Below are 18,304 nucleotides of genomic sequence, written 5' to 3'. Positions count from 1 at the left end.
ATTATTATTTTCCGGAGGCAAATGATTAAAAATAAAACCGCTTGGTTCCATACTTTATATTCACCCTGTATATAATTTGAGGATGATATTGATATTTTCAAACGTACTTTAAAAATCTATCATTATTAACAGTGAATTTTATTGTTTATAACATTTTTGAATTTAGCACGTTACAGAGGTGTGCTCTGATTGAAAAATAATTAGTTATGGTTTTGCAACAATTTGCTTATTAAAGTGATATTAATATTTATTACCTCATTGTTTTCTTTCAAAAGGAATTTAAAACATGTCATTAAAATTAGTAAATCTTGTTTTCAAATTTGGTTACTTGCACTTACACCTGCCAAGATAGAAAAAAATGGGCTTGTGTTTCCATCAAAAATATATGCACTATTCTGGATAATATTATTCACTGCAGGAGTGTCCATTTCCTGCATATATAGAAAACCTTTTTACGAAGAAATGACTTTGATAGAACTTATCCTTCAAGTAGCTATGGATATTGTTTTGTTTATTCTAAATATTTCCATTATTACAATAACAGCAACGAAGATGCGTCAATGGCAAAAATTTATCAAGATTTTAAAAACTCTTAAAAGTAATCAAGAAAACGAGAGAAAATTTTGGTTTTTATCTTTTCTTTTAGCAATCACTATGTACATTTAAGCAAAATTTACGAAACTTATATTTGGAGTTCAGTGCTGGGTGTTCTACACTACAAAATGTGCGCAGTGGAGTATTTTCAATTTTATGCTCAATTTATTGTTGTTTACTATTTGGTTTATCTATTTTTGAAATTCATACTAAACGGAGTTGAAAACCTGTCCAAAAATATTAAACTTTTGAAGTTGCAATCTAATCGACTAAATAGTTTTACTTTGAAGAGTATAAAATGGGAATTTTATGCATTGTCAGAATGTATAAATATTTTCAACGATATTTTTGGTTGGTAATATCACAGAAAACACCGTCTCAATTGTTATATTCAAAATAATTCATATTACCTGGCACATGGTTTGTCAGAAATGTTTCTCTATTTTTTTGAATAAATATTGTTTCAATTTTAGGTGGGGACATTTATTGGTGTTTTTTTGTGTGATCTAGTAGAACGAAGAGTTAAAAACATGCAAATGGTAGCACACCAAATTGTAGCAAATTGTGTAGAAGGAAAAGAATATGAAGAAGTAAAAATGCTTGTAGTTGTCATAAAGAGCACTTTTCCACACTTTACAGCCGCCATATTTTTCGATTTAAATCGAAGAACGATTCTTGGTGTTCTTAATGCTCTCGTTTTTAATTGTTGCGATTCAATTTGATTCATTTTGATTCCTGACGAATCTTTATTTTTTATGTGTGTTATTTTGTTTAAAAGATTACATTCAAACTAATACATGTTTTTAAAAATACAAGTAAAGTCTGTTTTTTTTAATGGAAATGTCAAAGAGTCTTTACGTTGACACCTCTAGCAGATTGGTTCATAATAATTTTAATAAGAGAATTTAGCAGTTCCGATCTTTGATTTAATTAAACGTCAGCAAAAAAAATATCTAAGGAAATTTAAAAATGAAAACAGAAAAACGGGGACAAATTGGGTACCGCAAATAGTTTTTGAAAATTTGAAGGTGAAAAGTGTGGAAGCAGAAGTCAGAAAATGACCACCTTAAAATTTAAAAACAACACTTTTTAATTACTTTTAAGAATCTGTAAAAATTAATTTAAAATTTTGATTGCAATTCCAAAGGCAAGTTTTTATTGTTGACAAACATAATTTTCTAGTTATTCATTATGAATACTACGCGATAAAATTGTATTTTATCTTTGAGGCTAATTTGAATTACGTTTGAGAAGATAATTCATATTATTATTAACTGGATACTAATAAATATTTCTAAAATTGCAAATGTATAACTATCTTCCAACATTTTCAACAATCAACAGTGACCATTATGAAAAACACAAAGATAGTTATTAAGATTCTAATAATTAAGTGAATTTGTATCATAATTTTACGTATTTTGTTATTTTCATGGGTACATATCTACAGGGTGTTTCAAGTCTTGGAGTTGAAAATTGACCTAGTAAAAGAAGAGTACAGAAACACTGTAACCGAGAAAAAAACTCACTCAATTGTTATTATCAAGAATGTTATTGAACTCCAAAATATTGTTACACGGTTTGAGGGTCACTGGAATTATTTTCTTGTTAAGATAAAATTGTATTGTTGCAATAGATAAAAAATCGTATCCATGACAATGAAAGAGAAAAGTCACTTCATAGTTTTGACACTGTCATCATTTGATTTGCTTTTGCTTTAGTTTTTATCAAAATTCGAAGATCTTCTGTTTAATCTCTTTCAGCGAATGGTTTCCAATAGGTTTGGTACGTTCTTAATTTTTCTCCAAATTTATAAACATGTAGGTATGGCAAAATATTAAAATAATAAATTGGTTTTCGTGATTATGATTTACGGTGAAGCACAAGGTAATGATACTAATGACCATTGTTGCAGCCGAAGCAGCAGTTTTCAAACAAATAGCGTAAAATGAATAATTTCCTTTAACAACGTGAATTTTTGTTTTATATAGCGTATTAGTTTTCTTCTACCGTGAACATCATCTCATTTAAATTTCAACCTCAAGACCGTAAACACCCTGTATAATAAACAAAAAAAAATTAACAAAACTTTTACTAGAAAATTATAAATTTAAAAGCTTCACACATTTTTATACAAGTATGTTATTAAAATATTCAAGTTGTGAGTGATGTTAATGTAAAAATCAATAATACTGCCAATAAAATTTTTGGTTTTAATAAATATTTAAATTCATGTTATGTTGAAATCAAAGCCAGAAGCCAGAGGTTCTAGTCTCTTGTTCTCTTTCAGACAAATTTTGAAAACAATGTCATTAAAATTAGTAAAACTTGTTTTCAAATTTGGAAGTTTACTAGCACTTACACCTACCAAGATAGAAATAAATGGGCTTGTGTTTCCTTCAAAAGCATATGCACTGCTCTGGATAATACTTTTTGGCCTCCTGACATGTAAATGTCAAATTAACGTACAATTGACACCTATTGAAAGACTGTATTTACAGTCGCCTGAGCATTTTACGCACAGACGAGTGTAAAGTGACAGTTTTACCGCACTGCCAAAATTATCTTCATAGACTTTTATAAAAAAAAACTGTTTGTAAGATGATAACATTTTTAATAAAACGCTCTACACACAACCTTTCAATCTTAGAACTCTTTTTTCTTCACACCACTTTATAATTATAAACACATTGTACTGGGCTTCATACCTTGCTCGCGATTTTTCGGGCAATAGCTCGGTTGTAACATTTCCTGCAGCACTTCTGATTTCTGGTGGGGTACACATGGGGCTATTATCGCTCGACATTTTGAAGCATAAATTCACCAACAAGACAACAATAACAAAACTTTGTGTCTGAGACGTTTTTGCGTCTTTTTTAATTGTTTGACATTAGAGTGCATAGCCACCGTGATATTTAATGTCAAACGTATTTACTTGTATTAATTCTGAATTTTGTAGATTTTTGTTTAAACGTCGGCCAAAAAGCTTAATACAAATCTTGTGCGTTAACCATTTTACAGTGCTCAATTATTAAAGCACTCCGCTGCGCGTCGTGCTTCAAATTCATTTCGCACTGTAAAATGTAAGTTACCGCACACGAATGTAAATAACTAATTCACTGCAGGAGTGTCAATTTCAGCTTTTTACAGAAAAGCTTCGTATGAAAAGTTCACTCCTGTGATACTCACTATTCAAGTCGCTACGGACACAGTTTTCTTTATTCTTAATATTTCTACAATTATAATAACAGCCACGAAGAGACATCATTGGAACAGGTTTATCAATATTTTGAAATTTCTTAAAAGTAGCAATGAAAAGGGAGATTTATTTTGGTTTTTACCTTTTCTTTTAACAAATGTTGTTTTCGTAGTAATTTTTACGTACTACACTTATATTGGGGCTCAAATAATGGGTGTCGATTTCTTTAAATTGTATGCAGTGGAATATTTTCAATTTTACGCTCAGTTTATTGTTTACTATTTGATTTATGAATTTTTAAATCTGATTCTGAATGGATTCAATAGCTTATCCAAAACTATGTGCAAAATTTTGAAGATGCGATCTAACCGATTACACAAATTGTCTTTCAAAAGACTGAAGAGCGATTTTTGTGCATTAGCAGAATGTGTAGAAATTTTCAACAACACTTTTGGCTGGCTTCTTTTACTTTCGATGGGATTCACTACTCTTGAAATATTGAGATCTATGCAGTATTTAATCTCCGGAAAACGAAAATCAGTTCCGATAATTATATACCGAATAATGTTTATTACATGGCATTTGGTTGGTTTTCAAATATTTTCTAACACTTATTTTTATATTTATTGACATTTTAAGATCGGAACACTTAATGGTGTTTTCATCTGTGATTTAACAGAGCAAAGAGTTAAAGTAATGCGAATGGTAGCCTATCAAATTGTAGCAAATTTTGATGGAGATAGAGAAGTTGAAGAAATAAAAAAGCTAATAAATGTAATAAACGACAATTTTCCTCACTTTACAGCTGCTAGATATTTCGACCTAAATCGAAAAACGATTCTTGGCGTTCTTAATGCTTTTTTTACGTTTTTAATTGTTGCGATTCAATTTGAAGACTTGTACAATTAATTAACACTAAAAAAACGTTTGTAATTAAAATAATTTAAGTAGTCTTTCGAGTGTTATGCAGGTCGAAGCTACTGGAATTCTAATAATTAAGTAAATTTGCTTATTTTCAGATTTTTGAATAGCAAATCTTGAAATCTTGAAAATGATACTAATGGAAGGGGTGTCTCTAATGCAAAAATCAATGTTATATACTATTCAAATTTATGTTAAGTACAAAGTCACAAGCCAAAGAGCAGCGTTTCTTGTTCTCCTTCAGTCAGATTATAGAACAAAATGTCATTAAAGCAAGTAAATTTTGTTTAGTTTAGAGCAATACCACCTGCTCTTTTTTCCGTTAAAAGCATATGCACTGTTGTGAGTAACACTATTCACTGTAGGAGTGTTTTAATGTTTAAAACATACACATTATTATGTCGATACTAATAAATATTTCTAAAAATGCAAATAGGTGTCTTATTATTTTCATCAATGAAGAGAGTGATCATTATGACAATCACAAAGTTAGTAATTTGTTACTTTCATATAATAAACTATAAAAATATTTCTAACAAATACTAAATTTTTATAGAAAATAAAAAATCTTTGCACATTTTTATACATGATATTTGGTACCTAAATACTCAAGTTGAGTTGTTAATAATTTAGGAAAAACGTAATATTAAAATCAATGTTATTGACACTAACATTTTTGGTTTTTATAAATGTTGAAATCTATGTTATGTTCAAAAAAAAAACGCAAGCCAGAGGTTTTAGTGATTTGTTCTCTTTCACACAGACTTTAAACAAAATGTCGTTAAAGTTAGTAAATCTTGTTTTTAAAGATAGAAGTTTGCTAGCAATAACACCTAAGAGGGATAAAAAAAAACAATTTTTTTTCTATCAAAAATATATGCACTGCTGTGGATAGTACTATTCACGACAGGAGTTTCGGTTTTTGCTATATTCCTATAGAAAAACTTTTTATGGAAAAATGACTTAGGTAGCACTTACCATCACGTAGCTAGAATGTTGTTTTCTTGATTTTAACTATTTTCACTATTATAATAACACCAACGAATATCAATCAACTTTTTGCAAAGTTTTCAAAATAATAAAAAGAACGAGGGTACACTTTTAGTTTTTACCTTTTCTACTTTCAAACGTTATATGTTCGTATTAAATTTTACTTACGGGACTTATATTTGGACTCAAGAAATAGATGATGGAGAATACAAAATGTATGCTGTGGAGTATTTTCAATTTTAACCTCAATTTATGGTTTACTATTTGATTTATGTATTTTTGAGGCTGATACTACCTAAACAGAGTTGAAAATTTATCCAAGAATATTTATCTTTTGAAGGTGCCATCTAATCGACTAAGTAGTTTTACTTTGAAGAGTATAAAAATGGAATTTTGGGCATTGTCAGAATGTATTTATAAATATTTTCAACAATATTCTTGGTTGATTAATATTATTGTTGATGTCTCCAACAATTGGCAAATTTACTCAGTTTGACCGTCACTGTTTTGACAGAAAACATCGTCTCATAGTTGTCTTCAAAATACTTCATATTACCTGATTGAAAAATAAGCTTTTATTTAAGAAAAAATTCATTAAAAAATAAAAAATTGGTGTCGCATTATTTTTATTCATAAAGATAAGACAGATAATTGTTTGAAAAGAATAATTTACAATCAATAATTCAATAAAATATATCATTAACAAAACCTCATTTAGGTATCAAAAAATTTCGAAATTATCTAAAATTACATGCATTTGTCATTTTGTGCGTGTTACTTTAAACATATAATTTGAAGATGATATTGATATGTTCAAACGTACTTTTAAAATCGACCATTATTAACAGTGGACTTTATTGTTTATAACATTCTTGAATTTACTAGGTTACAGAGATGTGCTCTGATTCAAAAATAATTGGTTATGGTTTTGCAACAATTTGCTTATGAAGGTGATAATAATATTTATTCCATCATCGTTTTCTTTTAAAACATGTCATTAAAATTAATAAAACTTGTTTTCAAATTTGGAAGTTTACTAGCACTTACACCTGCCAAGATAGAAAAAAATGGGCTTGGGTTTCCATCAAAAATATATGCACTACTCTGGATAATACTATTCTCTGCAGGTGTCTTAATTTCAGCTTTTTACAGAAAGGCTTTCTATGAAAAGTCGACTCCTGTGATACTCATTATTCAAGTAGCTACAGACACATTTTTGTTTATTCTTAATATTTCTACAATTATAATAACAGCCACGAAGAGACATCAATGGCACAGATTTATCAATATTTTGAAATTTCTTAAAAATAGCAATGAGAAGGGAGATTTATTTTGGTGTTTACCTTTTCTTTTAACAAATGTTGTTTTCGTAGTACTCTTTACGTTCTACACTTATATTTGGACTCAAAAAATGGGTGTCGAATTCTTTAAATTGTATGCAGTGGAATATTTTCAATGTTATGCTCAGTTTATTGTTTACTTTTTGATTTATGAATTTTTGAATTTGATTTTGAATGGATTCACTGACTTATCCAAAACTATGTGCAAGCTTTTGAAGATGCGATCTAACCGATTACACAAAATGTCTTTCAAAAGACTGAAGAGCGATTTTTGTGCATTAGCAGAATGTGTAGAAATTTTCAATAACACTTTTGGCTGGCTTCTCTTACTCTCGATGGGATACACTGTTATTCAACAATTACTATTTATGCAGTATTTAATCTCCGGAAAGCGAAATTCACTTCCACTAATAACAATGTTTATTACATGGCATTTGGTTAGTTTTCAAATATTTTTAAATATCCATTCTTATATTTATTGAAATTTTAAGGTCGGGACATTTAATGGGGTTTTCATCTGTGACTTAACAGAACAAAGAGTTAAAACCATGCGAATGGTAGCGTATCAAACTGTAGCAAATTTTGATGGAGAAAGCGAAGTTGAAGAAATAAAAAAGCTGATAGATGTAATAAATGACAATTTTCCTCACTTTACAGCTGCTAGATTTTTCGACCTAAATCGAAAAACGATTCTTGGCGTTCTTAATGCTTTGTTTACTTTTTTAATCGTTGTGATTCAATTTGAAAGCGTGTACAATTAATTAGCACGAAAAAACCTTTGTAATGTAATAATTGGAATTTGTGGGATATTAATTAACCCTTAAACTCCTGAATTAATTTTATAATCCTTTGCGGTGTATTGTGTATTTGTAAAATTCAGAGTAAAGATAATTTGTTTTATTCAGTTCTGAAATCTTATTGCTGTCCGGCTGCCCCAGAAGTTTTTTTACTTAATAATTGTTTTCACGGAAATTAATAAAAGAAATTATCAATTTTTTGAACAGAAGAATACTTCGTCACCGTTTTGAGCAAGAATTTACTTTAGCTTTGATCAGTAAAGAATTTGCGTTGTATTGTTGATGCAAAAGACGCACCTTGCTATGTAATAAGAAGCAAACTTAAAAAATCGAATCGTAAAAGCAATAAAATGATTTCGCTTCTAAAAATTCATCGCCCTGATATCGCAGAACACAACCTTTAAGCATTTTTTATGAAAAAAAAAAATGCGAATCTGCCCTATGGGTTTCTAAGAACGTTATTGCGTAACGTTTAAAGCAGTTAACAACTCCAAAGAAAAAAAATGAATCAATAATGCCTTTATGGTTTTTTTTATGTTAAGAAACAAAAATAATTTTAAAATAAGTCATTATATGCCTTCAAAACATTTTAAAAGTAATTTCGTATATACAGGATGTGTCAAAACTTGCACCCCAGAGAAAAATTTCAAGTAAGATAAGATACTATGAACATGGAAAAAATGTTTAAAGAATTCCATCTGACAAAAAATTTTAACATTTATTTTTTGACATTTGACATTTTTATGTCTATTTAATAATACTGATGATCTTCTATATGTTTTTTATAACTATTTAGTAATGGTACACTTGAGTGCAAAAAACGCAAATTGTCAAAAACAAAATTGTCATATTTTTCAGACATTTACATAGTATGAAAAAGTTTATTCCCAAAAAGGTTAGAAAACAATTTTAAAAAATGTCGTATTTGGTGGTCTTGTCAATGCAGTGTCTTAGTTTTAAAAATGAAATGGAAAAACCCTGATAGAAAAACTTCTATCTTTCAAACGGAAGATGCCTGACATTTATGAAATTGTGAATTGTGACAAAGACAACGTCAAAATACTGACATTTATTAACAGGCCTAACTACATTATAAAAAAAAACAATGTGCGTTTTTTTGCACTCAAATGTACGAACATTTTACCAATACAAGCGACAAATAACATTAAACAGAGTTACAATTTAGGATACAGCTTCCTTCTTTTCTCTCCTAATAGCCTGTAGCAAAAAAAATCTTAGAAAATTATTTTTCCATCTGAAATAGAGTCAAAGTGGAAAATCTAAACTCTGTATTAACTTCGAAATTTTTATAGAAAGCATTTTTTAACATTTAATGATAATTTAATAAATTCGCAATAATAAATGTTTTTAAAAATACAAGAAGTTAAATTTTAATTGAAAAAGTTGCAAATAAGTGTCGCATTATTTTTATCAATAAAGAAAAGACAGATTATTGTTTGAAAAGAATGATTTACCATCAGTAACTCAACAAAATATATCATTAACAAAACCTCTTTTAAGAATAAAAAAATTCGAAATGATATAATATTACATGCATTTGTCATTTTGTGCGTGCTACTTTAAATATATAATTTGAGGATGATATTGATATTTTCAAACGTACTTACTTTAAAAATTTATCATTGTTAACAGTGGACTTTATTGTTTATAGCATTCTTGAATTTAGCCGAGTACAGAGATGTGCTCTGATTCAAAAATAATTGGTTATGGTTTCGCAACAATTTCCTTATGAAGGTGATAACTGATAATATTATTTATTACCTCATCTTTTTCTTTCAATAAAACATGCCATTAGGATTAGTAAATCGTCTTCAAAACTTCTATTATTTGCATTTTTATCAATAACTCGATAACGAAGAACAATTGGAATTATTAATATTCTTAATTTTCGATTTGTGTTAGCCCCTTGAATCCAATTATCCTGCATAAGTACGTTACTTAAATATTCATATTGAAAGTGATGTTAACGACAAAACATAATGTAAAAGTTCATGTTACTGACAATTACACATTTTTGGTTTTTAGAAATGTTGAAATTTGTATTATGTTGAAAACAAAGCCAAGCCAGAGGTTCTCATCCCTTGTTCTTTTTTAGATAGACTTTGAACAAAATGTCATTAAAGTTAGTAAATCTTGTTTTTAAATTTGGAAGTGTACTAGCACTTACACCTGCCAAAATAGAAAAAAATGGACTTGTGTTTCCATCAAAAACATATGCACTACTCTGGATAATATTATTCACTGCAGGAGTGTCCATTTCCTGCATATATAGAAAACCTTTTTACGAAGAAATGTCTTTGGTAGAACTAATCCTTCATGTACCTACGGATGTTGTTTTGTTTAGTCTAAATATTTCCATTATTACAATAACAGCAACGAAGAAGCGTCAGTGGCAAAAATTCATCAAGATTTTAAAAGCTCTTAACATTAATCAAGAAAACGAGAGAAAATTGTGGTCTTTATCTTTTCTTTTAACAACCACTTTATACGTTTTAAGCAAAATTTACGAAACTTATGTTTGGAGTTCAGTGCTGGGGGTTCTACACTACAAAATGTACGCAGTGGAGTATTTTCAATTTTATGCTCAATTTATTGTTTACTATTTGGTTTATCTATTTTTGAAACTCATACTGAACGGAGTTGAAAACTTGTCCAAAAATATTAAACTTTTGAAGTTGCAATCTAATCGACTAAATAGTTTTACTTTGAAGAGTATAAAATGGGAATTTTGTGCATTGTCAGAATGTATAAATATTTTCAACGATATTTTTGGTTGGTTAATATTATTGTTGATACTATTTTGTTTTCTCCAACAATTGGCACATTTGCACAGTTTGACCGTCACTAATATCGCAGAAAACACCGTCTCAATTGTCATATTCAAAATAATGCATATTTCCTGGCACATGGTTAGTCAGATGTTTCTTTATGTTTTTTTGAATAAACATTTCTTCAATTTTAGGTTGGGACTTTTATTAGTGTTTTTTTGTGTGATCTGGTAGAACAAAAAGTTAAAAATATTCAAATGGTAGCGCACCAAATTGCAACAAATTGTGTAAAAGAAAAAGAATATGAAGAAATAAAAACGCTTCTAGGTGTCATAAATAACACTTTTCCACACTTTACAGCAGCCAGATATTTCAATGTAAATAGAAAAACGATTCTTGGTATACTCAATGCTCTTCTTACATTTTTAATTGTTGCGATTCAATTTGAAAACTCAAGCTTTTCTTGAACTAGATACAATGTTTACATTTTTTATTTTTTTTAGTTTTGTTTTTAAAGAAAAAGGAAAATATTTAAATTTCTTGGATTTTACGTACGCCAGCGGAAATTGGCAAGAATATTGGAAGCAATTATTTCTATTTACATTATCACCAACATTAGACACATAAAATACACTAGACTGTTAGCGCACCCAAACGAGTTCGTTAATAGCGTTCTCCATTGCTTATCTTTAAAAGCAAAATTTAAAAAAAAAACTAAACGACAAACATTTGTGCATGACGTTGAACATTAAAATTGAGAGTTATATTCACCGAACGTTACAATAAAAATCAATATATTACAGAATATTTTTATTTAAAAGTCAACCATGTTATTAATTGTTACAGTCGCAAGTTGTTACTTCATGAACAGTTACTATATGAGACTGGTCATCAAATTTACAACAGATTTGTAAATTTCTCATACGAAAGGTGTAATAGTGTCCAGTCCACTTTGCCCTTAAGTATACTGATCTAGGATCCTCCCTAAGCACCTTTTCAATGTCTGCTTTAATGTCCCCATCCTAAAAAAGTGTTGTTATTTTAATTTGACCAAAATCCTACTTGTATTACATCTCTTTTGAAGTTATTCAACTGAATCAAAGCGCTTTCTTCAAAAACTACTCTCAAAGTTTTAACTGTCGAATTATCAATCCAGGGTGGTACACTAACACTTTCTGCTGTAAGGGGGCTATCATATTGAGGAATGTACGGTTTTATATCAAACACAGGAGTTTCATCAACAACGTCAACACCAGAAAAATAAACATTGTTTTCTTCAATTCTGACAATTTTTACCAATGACAAGCCTATAGGATTTGGTCTGTGGGGTGATCTACTAGCAAAAACTCCCGTTCTGTCTCCATTTAATCTAGGAGGGGCCACTTTGGCTTTTTTGTGCGCCGTTTGGTTCTTGTGGAAATGAAACAGAATCCTAAAAAAAATTTTAGTTATAAAACATGTCAACCATTCACGCCTTAGTAATTTTTGTCAAGTCCACCAACCTACAACCATGAAAATCACTATTTTACTCATCCAACTATGCAAAAATTAATAAGGCGTTTGTGTACCAACCACATATGCGAAAAGTCCTCCAAACCCTCCAGTGTGTGCTCCGGATTGGTGAAAACGTCATTATTTAGTGATAATTTAGCGACTGTTTCTGAACAAATGGTTGGCTGTCTGGGGGTTCCCCTCTTTTCAGGAAACTGTGTTCTAATTATACCAATATTTCGCATTTTTATATTAGTATCTGATGGTTTTTTAGGAAGTGATGGCGACACTGCTTGGGTTTTACATCCCAAACAGCGCCAATTTTTTAAATCCTCTTTGATTTTTTCACATTCTTTTTTATGAATGAAACTTAAAGCTTTAAGTTGCTTACTAAAAATGTTTATTATATTTGAGCAGAAACAGGGGATTAATACCGTAAATTGTTAATTTCACGCCGAGCCAACCCCAATTGATTTTCGAGATTTTTTATTAATTCTTCTTTTTTGCAAGTGGACATTTTAGTTTAAAATCTAATCTAAAAAAAAACACAGTTTTATAATTATTTTTTGAACATAACCTAAACCTTCTTCTAGTGTAGGCAACCAAACTTACTATAGTTCCAAAAAGTGAAAACCAGGCAAGAGGGCGCTTTTTACTTCTCTATCTCTTTTTATTCCATGTATGAAACAAAATGGCGCTGGTGGGAGTTTCGTGAGACTACTTTGTGAAATCAATTGTGCAATATTCTGATAAAATGTTCATAAAATGAAATAATGTAGACTTGTTGTATAAAACTACTTTGCATATATCGAAAGTAGTGTCGTTAGTGTTTTATTTTGAATTTTACAAGAGAAAAGTTATATTTTATTCAGTCACTTTGCAAGATACCTACCTGTGAGTACTTATGTGTATGTATTGTGTGTTAAAGTGTGACTTTTTATTTAATTTATAATAATATAAATGTTACATTCTGCGAAATTAGTGTATAGTTGAAAAAAAAACTTTGGTACTTATTTTGAGGAAGCATCAAGTTGCCACCTGTAACCATGGAGAAACAAATGTCCGAAGAACTTTTAATACCCCTTTCTTCAGGTTTGTGTTATTAGAAATAATGAAAAATGACAAATTTTTATCAAATTTAAGTGTTTAATAATTTGATTGCATATTTTTGTATACTAAACATTCTTTAATTATTATTTATTTGACAGATGACACCGGAGAACGTTGACACGTTTGTTATCATAACAGCATTACAAACACCAGAACAGAATTTTAATGTTTATAAACATTTCTATTATTGATAATTATTATTGCGCTGCTTGTTATGGTGTATCAAATGTGAACACCACCTGTTGAATTTTGCGGTTGTCTGAGTACCAGGTGTTTTAATTTAAAAAACAAAAAATGTCTAAAAATGACAGTTTTTATGTTACATTTCTTCGTATCGCATTGAGTATATTTTCGAAATTGGCATGAATTTTCATGTTGTGGCAATAGAATGTACTGAAAAACCTTGTAAATACGCCAATAATAACGTGCCATATACGCCAACAAGAAAATTGGAATGGTTTGTTGAAAAATTTATGCAAGGAATACGAAATATTTTTAGATTTTAGTTGATATTTAATGCGGAAGTAAAAGTAGATAATGGATTCGACGAAAACAATTCGATAACAAGATAATATACCAGGTGAATAAAAAGTATGGAACCAAACGTTTTTTGCCTGAACTATTTATTTTTTTGGAAAAACTATTTGATGAATGATTAAGTACTATTAAAATGTGATCAAGAATAAAAAATTTCGATTTTTTTTATTTTTGAATTCTACAAAATTTTTATTTTTTTTAAATGACAACCCACTATAATATCCTTTTTCTCATGAAGGTTATGATCTAAGGATTATTTTTTTACAAAAGTTGTCATTTTCACAAAAAAATCGCATAACTTAAAAACAAAACAAAATTTCGTTCTCAAAATACGATCACATTTTTATATTACTTTTTTACATTTCATTCATTTTTATGGAATACATTTTTATATAAGTTGGCATTTTGAAAAAAAAAGCCAAAACTCATAAACAAAACATTTTATTCTCAAAACACGTCTTTTTTGCATTTCTTTTATATTAAAATTATTATTTTTTAAAGCAAATGATTAAAAAAAAAACGCTTGGATGCATACTTTTTGTTTACCTTGTATAATATGCGTTCTAAGGAAAATAGTTTAATAGTAATAAATTAATCTCGTGTTAAAACATTGGTAATGCTTATTTTGATGCAATACTAACATTTCACATTTCTTATTTGCTAAACTGTTGAATATAAAAAATATAGTTTTATTTAAACTTTGAACAATCATTCATAAATGTGCATTTATCTATTTTTTATCATTTATTTCACATCTGTGAAATCTATTCCTAAACATTAAATTCAAAGACCTCAACATCAATTATTTTAATATTAAAATGCATATACATACAGGCTGTCCCAGCGAATTGAAAACTCCATTAATGACCTTTAAATAATAAAATAAAAAAAAAAAATTAAATAGGACATTGATATGATACTAATCTAGTCCATCGCTTAAAATTATTTTCAACTATACCTACAGCGTGTCTCAAAAATAAGTTACAATACAAACCTGTGTTTTTTTAAATAAAAAATCATAGGTTTCTTAGCGTTTTTGGATGTAGATTTTTATAAGGTAAACTTTTATTGGTCGATTTTGCTTAGTTTTAAAAATAAGACGGTTTCTTTAACGAAAACATGCACTTTTTAAAAATTCATTACACAAAAACTAAGACATCTAGAAATATTTTTTTACTACCGCAAAGAAGAAAGTACAAGCAATAAGGTTGTAACATTTTTTTAGTGTTGCATTTGCAGAGATAAAAAATGAAGGCGTTTGTTAAAAGTTCAATAACTTAAAAAAATTTAACTGAAACACCCTATTTATTGTTTTTGCATTTAAGAGATTATTAAATTGTCTTTCTGAAATTATTTACTTTTAGGTGTTTATAATCAGTAGCTAAAAAGATATTTAACGTTAAATATTAAAAAAAAATAATTACTATTGTTTCAGTAGCCAAAAAGTGCACAGTTGCACAAGAGATGGCAAAAATATCACTTAATAATCACATTTGTGTTAAACTGAATTCATTATTCTTTATTTTTACAATAAAATAATAAAATGGCTACAGCTTTAAATTCTGTACTTTCTTCTTTGCAGAAGTAAGAAAAAAAAATTGTTCTAGCTGTCTTAGTTTTTGTGTAATAAATTTTTAAAAAGTGCATGTTTTCGTCAAAAAAACCGTCTTATTTTTGGGACATGCTGTATAGTTGAAAATAATTTTAGGTGATAGATTAGTATCTATCAACATCCTACATAATTATTTTTAAATTTTACTATTTAAAGGTTTATAATGAAGCTTTTCAACTCGCTGGGACACCCCGTATGTATATTACAAAAGAACTAACTCTATTCTCGTAAAATATGAAATAGAATTCAATTATACACAAAGTATTGACGTTTGCAAGCTTCCGCCATATGACTGCGAATACACCTGTATAGGGGCATTTTGTAAAGGTTACAATAATAAACATTCATTATTCATGTAAAACATTCATTTCATAATGTTATAAATAATAACACTACAGGGAAAATACCATTTGTTAACGCAAAATTGCAATATGAAGCTGCCGAAGATTCTTTTTTATCTCGTATTAACATCACTGTTTCGTGATAACTGATGTATTCTCAAAATAGTAGATTTGTCATCAAATGAACTGTATCAGAATCATATTTTATTCTGATGTCACCAATGTAGCAGGGACATTTAATTTGCGGAAAATATTAAATTGTATTTAAATTTAAATGTATTTAAATATCTCTGAACACTCTTTTGTACTAATAATTTTTTTTTATCAATTTACCTTGAAAACTGTAAATTATCTTTTGACAATAAACATTTCATTGTCATTTGGTTTACAAAATTTGAACATACTAGCATTTATTTTATAAAATTCTCATCTTTCTTAAAACCTCAAGACAAGCCGTGTTAAAATAACTGTACCATTTCTAAAGCAGGTGAATTCTGTTTCTATGGAAAATTATTAATTTGCATGCATTCTCACACCTAAAAGAGGCATTGTTGCGTGTGATTTTTTATGTTTTATGCTTAATTCCGTTAGAGCGATAAAAATAGTTCTCAACATTATGGTATTTCAGATTAAAATAAAAATAGAAAATGCCTACACTGAAATACCTCAATAATTAATTTTATTGTTGTGAATAAATACAGTCGAACCTCGATAGTCTGTACGTCTCAGTTTGATGATCGCTGAAAAAATGACAAGCAATAATTAGAAAATGGAAATACTGATTTTTTACCATCAGTTTTTTATTATTTTACAGAGAGTAAAAATTTGTTGTTAAGATTGTGAATGTCACTTTTTATTAATTTTCAAATGTACATACTTTAATTCAATCAACATTTAAATGGTGACGACCGTTAGATGTTCTATTCTGGAATTCTGTTTCGGAATTCTTGTGCTAGTTTTTGATTTTAAGCATTTAGTTCCTACGTGAACGCATTTATGCAAAATTTGATTTGTTGGTTTTTGTGTTGGCACTACTGCATTTTATTTTTATATAGTACAGGGTGCTGCATTTTGGATGTCCGAATAGGGAATCTCCGAAACTAAGAGGTTTAGCCAAAAACGAGTAATACATTTTGGGGCTCATTTTTTGAGAAAATAATATTGGTTAAAACCGCATCTCGCTATCGTCTTTTGCTCTCGACTTAAAGACAAAAATTGACATTTTAGCGAAATCTAAAAAAATTCATATCTTCGTTATTATAGAAGACACAGATTTGAAATAAAGACATTATACAGGCACTTTTTTACGTAGAATTTAATAATGTAGTTAACAATTTTTTTCAGTTGTTTGTTTAGCCGTAATAAAATAAACTTGTATTTTTTTAAATGGGAATCGTAGATAGCTATGTCATTTTTAAAAAGCTTGTTTTTTTATTATCTAAAAAATATATATTTGTAACAAATTATTATAATACATTTTTAGCAAAAAATTATCTTTGATTTTTGTTCGCAGTTGGCCATGAAAAAATGTTGCATCTTCGACTAAAAGGATTTAAACTATATTATATTCAACCAGTGTCACTAATGAAAGAGTTTTCTAAGTACTAAATAATGAAAAAGATGCAAAATAAATTGTAAATCAACTTATTGGCGACATTTCTTTGTTTTTAAACAAGCTAACATTACCATTGCAACTTCTAGTGATACATAGAGAGTTGTAAAAAAATGCCGCTTTAATTCTTCAATAAAATATATTTTATATGACACAAAAATGACGATATGGCTATTCAAATGCCCAAATTCCATCTATGTGAAACGTTATCCTACCTCCCCTAGATCATCTGAAAAATGTTTTTTCTAATTGTGTTGACTGTTGACACATTTGTTTTTCCTATTTTTGGATTTTTTAAAAATATGTAATAATTTTGTTCTGAGGCGCTCTCATATTTGTTCAATGCTTCTACCGAATCGTATTTTTTAAATCTTTATAATTTTATCTATTTTTTCATCTATTTTATAGTTCACAAAACTCTTATTGATTATTATTTACACATTTGGAGTGAAATAGTTTTTCCATGGCCAACTATTATCACACAAAATATGTATTTCACTTTTTAAGTATAGTTATAAAAAAATATTTTGTTACAAATATATATTTTTTAGATCAGAAAAAAATAAGCTTTTCAAAATTGCCATAGCCGCCTATGATTTCCATTTAAAAAAAATACAAGTTTATCTTATTACGGCTAAACTAATAACTGAAAAAAATTGTTAACTATATTATTAAATTCCTCCTAAAAAAGTGCCTGTATAATGTCTTTATTTCAAATCCGTATCTTCTATAATAACGAAGATATAAATTTTTTTAGATTTCGTCAAAATGTCAACTTTTGTCTGTAAGTCGAAAACAAAAGACGATAGCGGGATGCGGTTTTAACCAATATTATTTTCTCAAAAAATGAGCCCCAGAATGTATCACTCGTTTTTGACTAAACCTCTTAGTTTCGGAGATTCCCTATTCGGACATCCAAAATGCAGCACCCTGTACACTGATTTTGATTTAGCCGAATCTTAGTTTTTTCT

The 18,304-nt window shown here is 28.6% G+C and overlaps 5 protein-coding genes across 9 annotated transcripts in view; 4 read left to right on the top strand and 1 right to left on the bottom strand.

The window, feature by feature from the left end:
* Positions 1 to 2,900: 2,900 nt before the first annotated feature.
* Positions 2,901 to 4,702, top strand: LOC123011231. The gene is made up of 3 exons (XM_044408584.1): positions 2,901 to 3,042; positions 3,723 to 4,378; positions 4,433 to 4,702. Exons 1-3 carry the CDS (start codon positions 2,901 to 2,903, stop codon positions 4,700 to 4,702), a joined length of 1,068 nt encoding a protein of 355 aa, XP_044264519.1.
* Positions 4,703 to 6,695: 1,993 nt separating this feature from the next.
* Positions 6,696 to 7,805, top strand: LOC123011553. The gene is made up of 2 exons (XM_044409045.1): positions 6,696 to 7,481; positions 7,536 to 7,805. The coding sequence occupies exons 1-2, from the start codon at positions 6,696 to 6,698 to the stop codon at positions 7,803 to 7,805; spliced, it is 1,056 nt and encodes a 351-aa protein (XP_044264980.1).
* Positions 7,806 to 9,973: 2,168 nt separating this feature from the next.
* Positions 9,974 to 11,097, top strand: LOC123011743. The gene is made up of 3 exons (XM_044409336.1): positions 9,974 to 10,771; positions 10,825 to 10,933; positions 10,982 to 11,097. The coding sequence occupies exons 1-3, from the start codon at positions 9,974 to 9,976 to the stop codon at positions 11,095 to 11,097; spliced, it is 1,023 nt and encodes a 340-aa protein (XP_044265271.1).
* A 328-nt stretch (positions 11,098 to 11,425) lies between these two features.
* On the bottom strand, positions 11,426 to 12,692 carry LOC123011225 (tRNA (adenine(37)-N6)-methyltransferase-like). The gene is made up of 4 exons (XM_044408575.1): positions 12,556 to 12,692; positions 12,203 to 12,511; positions 11,702 to 12,062; positions 11,426 to 11,652 (listed from the first exon to the last, which is right to left on the bottom strand). The coding sequence occupies exons 1-4, from the start codon at positions 12,636 to 12,638 to the stop codon at positions 11,464 to 11,466; spliced, it is 942 nt and encodes a 313-aa protein (XP_044264510.1). The 5' UTR covers positions 12,639 to 12,692; the 3' UTR covers positions 11,426 to 11,463.
* Positions 12,693 to 12,822: 130 nt separating this feature from the next.
* Positions 12,823 to 18,304, top strand: part of LOC123010527 (rho guanine nucleotide exchange factor 28) — a 30,661-nt gene continuing 25,179 nt past the window's right edge. For 4 of the 5 annotated variants that reach the window (XM_044407485.1, XM_044407483.1, XM_044407484.1 and 1 more), the window contains exon 1: positions 12,823 to 13,213. In XM_044407485.1, coding sequence (XP_044263420.1) covers positions 13,168 to 13,213 — 46 coding nt within the window. In that variant the 5' untranslated portion in view covers positions 12,823 to 13,167. The remainder of the gene's footprint in view (positions 13,214 to 18,304) is intronic. The other variant, XM_044407486.1, reaches the window with a different exon arrangement.

Source organism: Tribolium madens, unplaced genomic scaffold (genome assembly GCF_015345945.1).
Source record: "Tribolium madens isolate multiple individuals breed KSU strain unplaced genomic scaffold, Tmad_KSU_1.1 Scaffold_91;HRSCAF=231;Tcas5.2_LG7, whole genome shotgun sequence".
In the NCBI taxonomy this organism is placed as follows: Eukaryota; Metazoa; Arthropoda; class Insecta; order Coleoptera; family Tenebrionidae; genus Tribolium; species Tribolium madens.
The sequence above is the reverse complement of the archived record's forward strand: the minus strand, read 5'-3'. Positions and strand labels throughout refer to the sequence as shown.

Coding starts and splice junctions, on each gene's coding strand:
- LOC123011231 (XM_044408584.1), top strand. CDS start 2,901: ATGTCATTAAAATTAGTAAAACTTGTTTTCAAATTTGGAAGTTTACTA. Junction 3,043..3,722: donor ACTTTTTGGCCTCCTGACAT/GTAAATGTCAAA, acceptor TCACTGCAGGAG/TGTCAATTTCAGCTTTTTAC. Junction 4,379..4,432: donor TGTTTATTACATGGCATTTG/GTTGGTTTTCAA, acceptor TGACATTTTAAG/ATCGGAACACTTAATGGTGT.
- LOC123011553 (XM_044409045.1), top strand. CDS start 6,696: ATGTCATTAAAATTAATAAAACTTGTTTTCAAATTTGGAAGTTTACTA. Junction 7,482..7,535: donor TGTTTATTACATGGCATTTG/GTTAGTTTTCAA, acceptor TGAAATTTTAAG/GTCGGGACATTTAATGGGGT.
- LOC123011743 (XM_044409336.1), top strand. CDS start 9,974: ATGTCATTAAAGTTAGTAAATCTTGTTTTTAAATTTGGAAGTGTACTA. Junction 10,772..10,824: donor TGCATATTTCCTGGCACATG/GTTAGTCAGATG, acceptor CTTCAATTTTAG/GTTGGGACTTTTATTAGTGT. Junction 10,934..10,981: donor TTGTGTAAAAGAAAAAGAAT/ATGAAGAAATAA, acceptor ACACTTTTCCAC/ACTTTACAGCAGCCAGATAT.
- LOC123011225 (XM_044408575.1), bottom strand. CDS start 12,638: ATGTCCACTTGCAAAAAAGAAGAATTAATAAAAAATCTCGAAAATCAA. Junction 12,512..12,555: donor CGTGAAATTAACAATTTACG/GTATTAATCCCC, acceptor AAACATTTTTAG/TAAGCAACTTAAAGCTTTAA. Junction 11,653..11,701: donor TGAATAACTTCAAAAGAGAT/GTAATACAAGTA, acceptor ACACTTTTTTAG/GATGGGGACATTAAAGCAGA.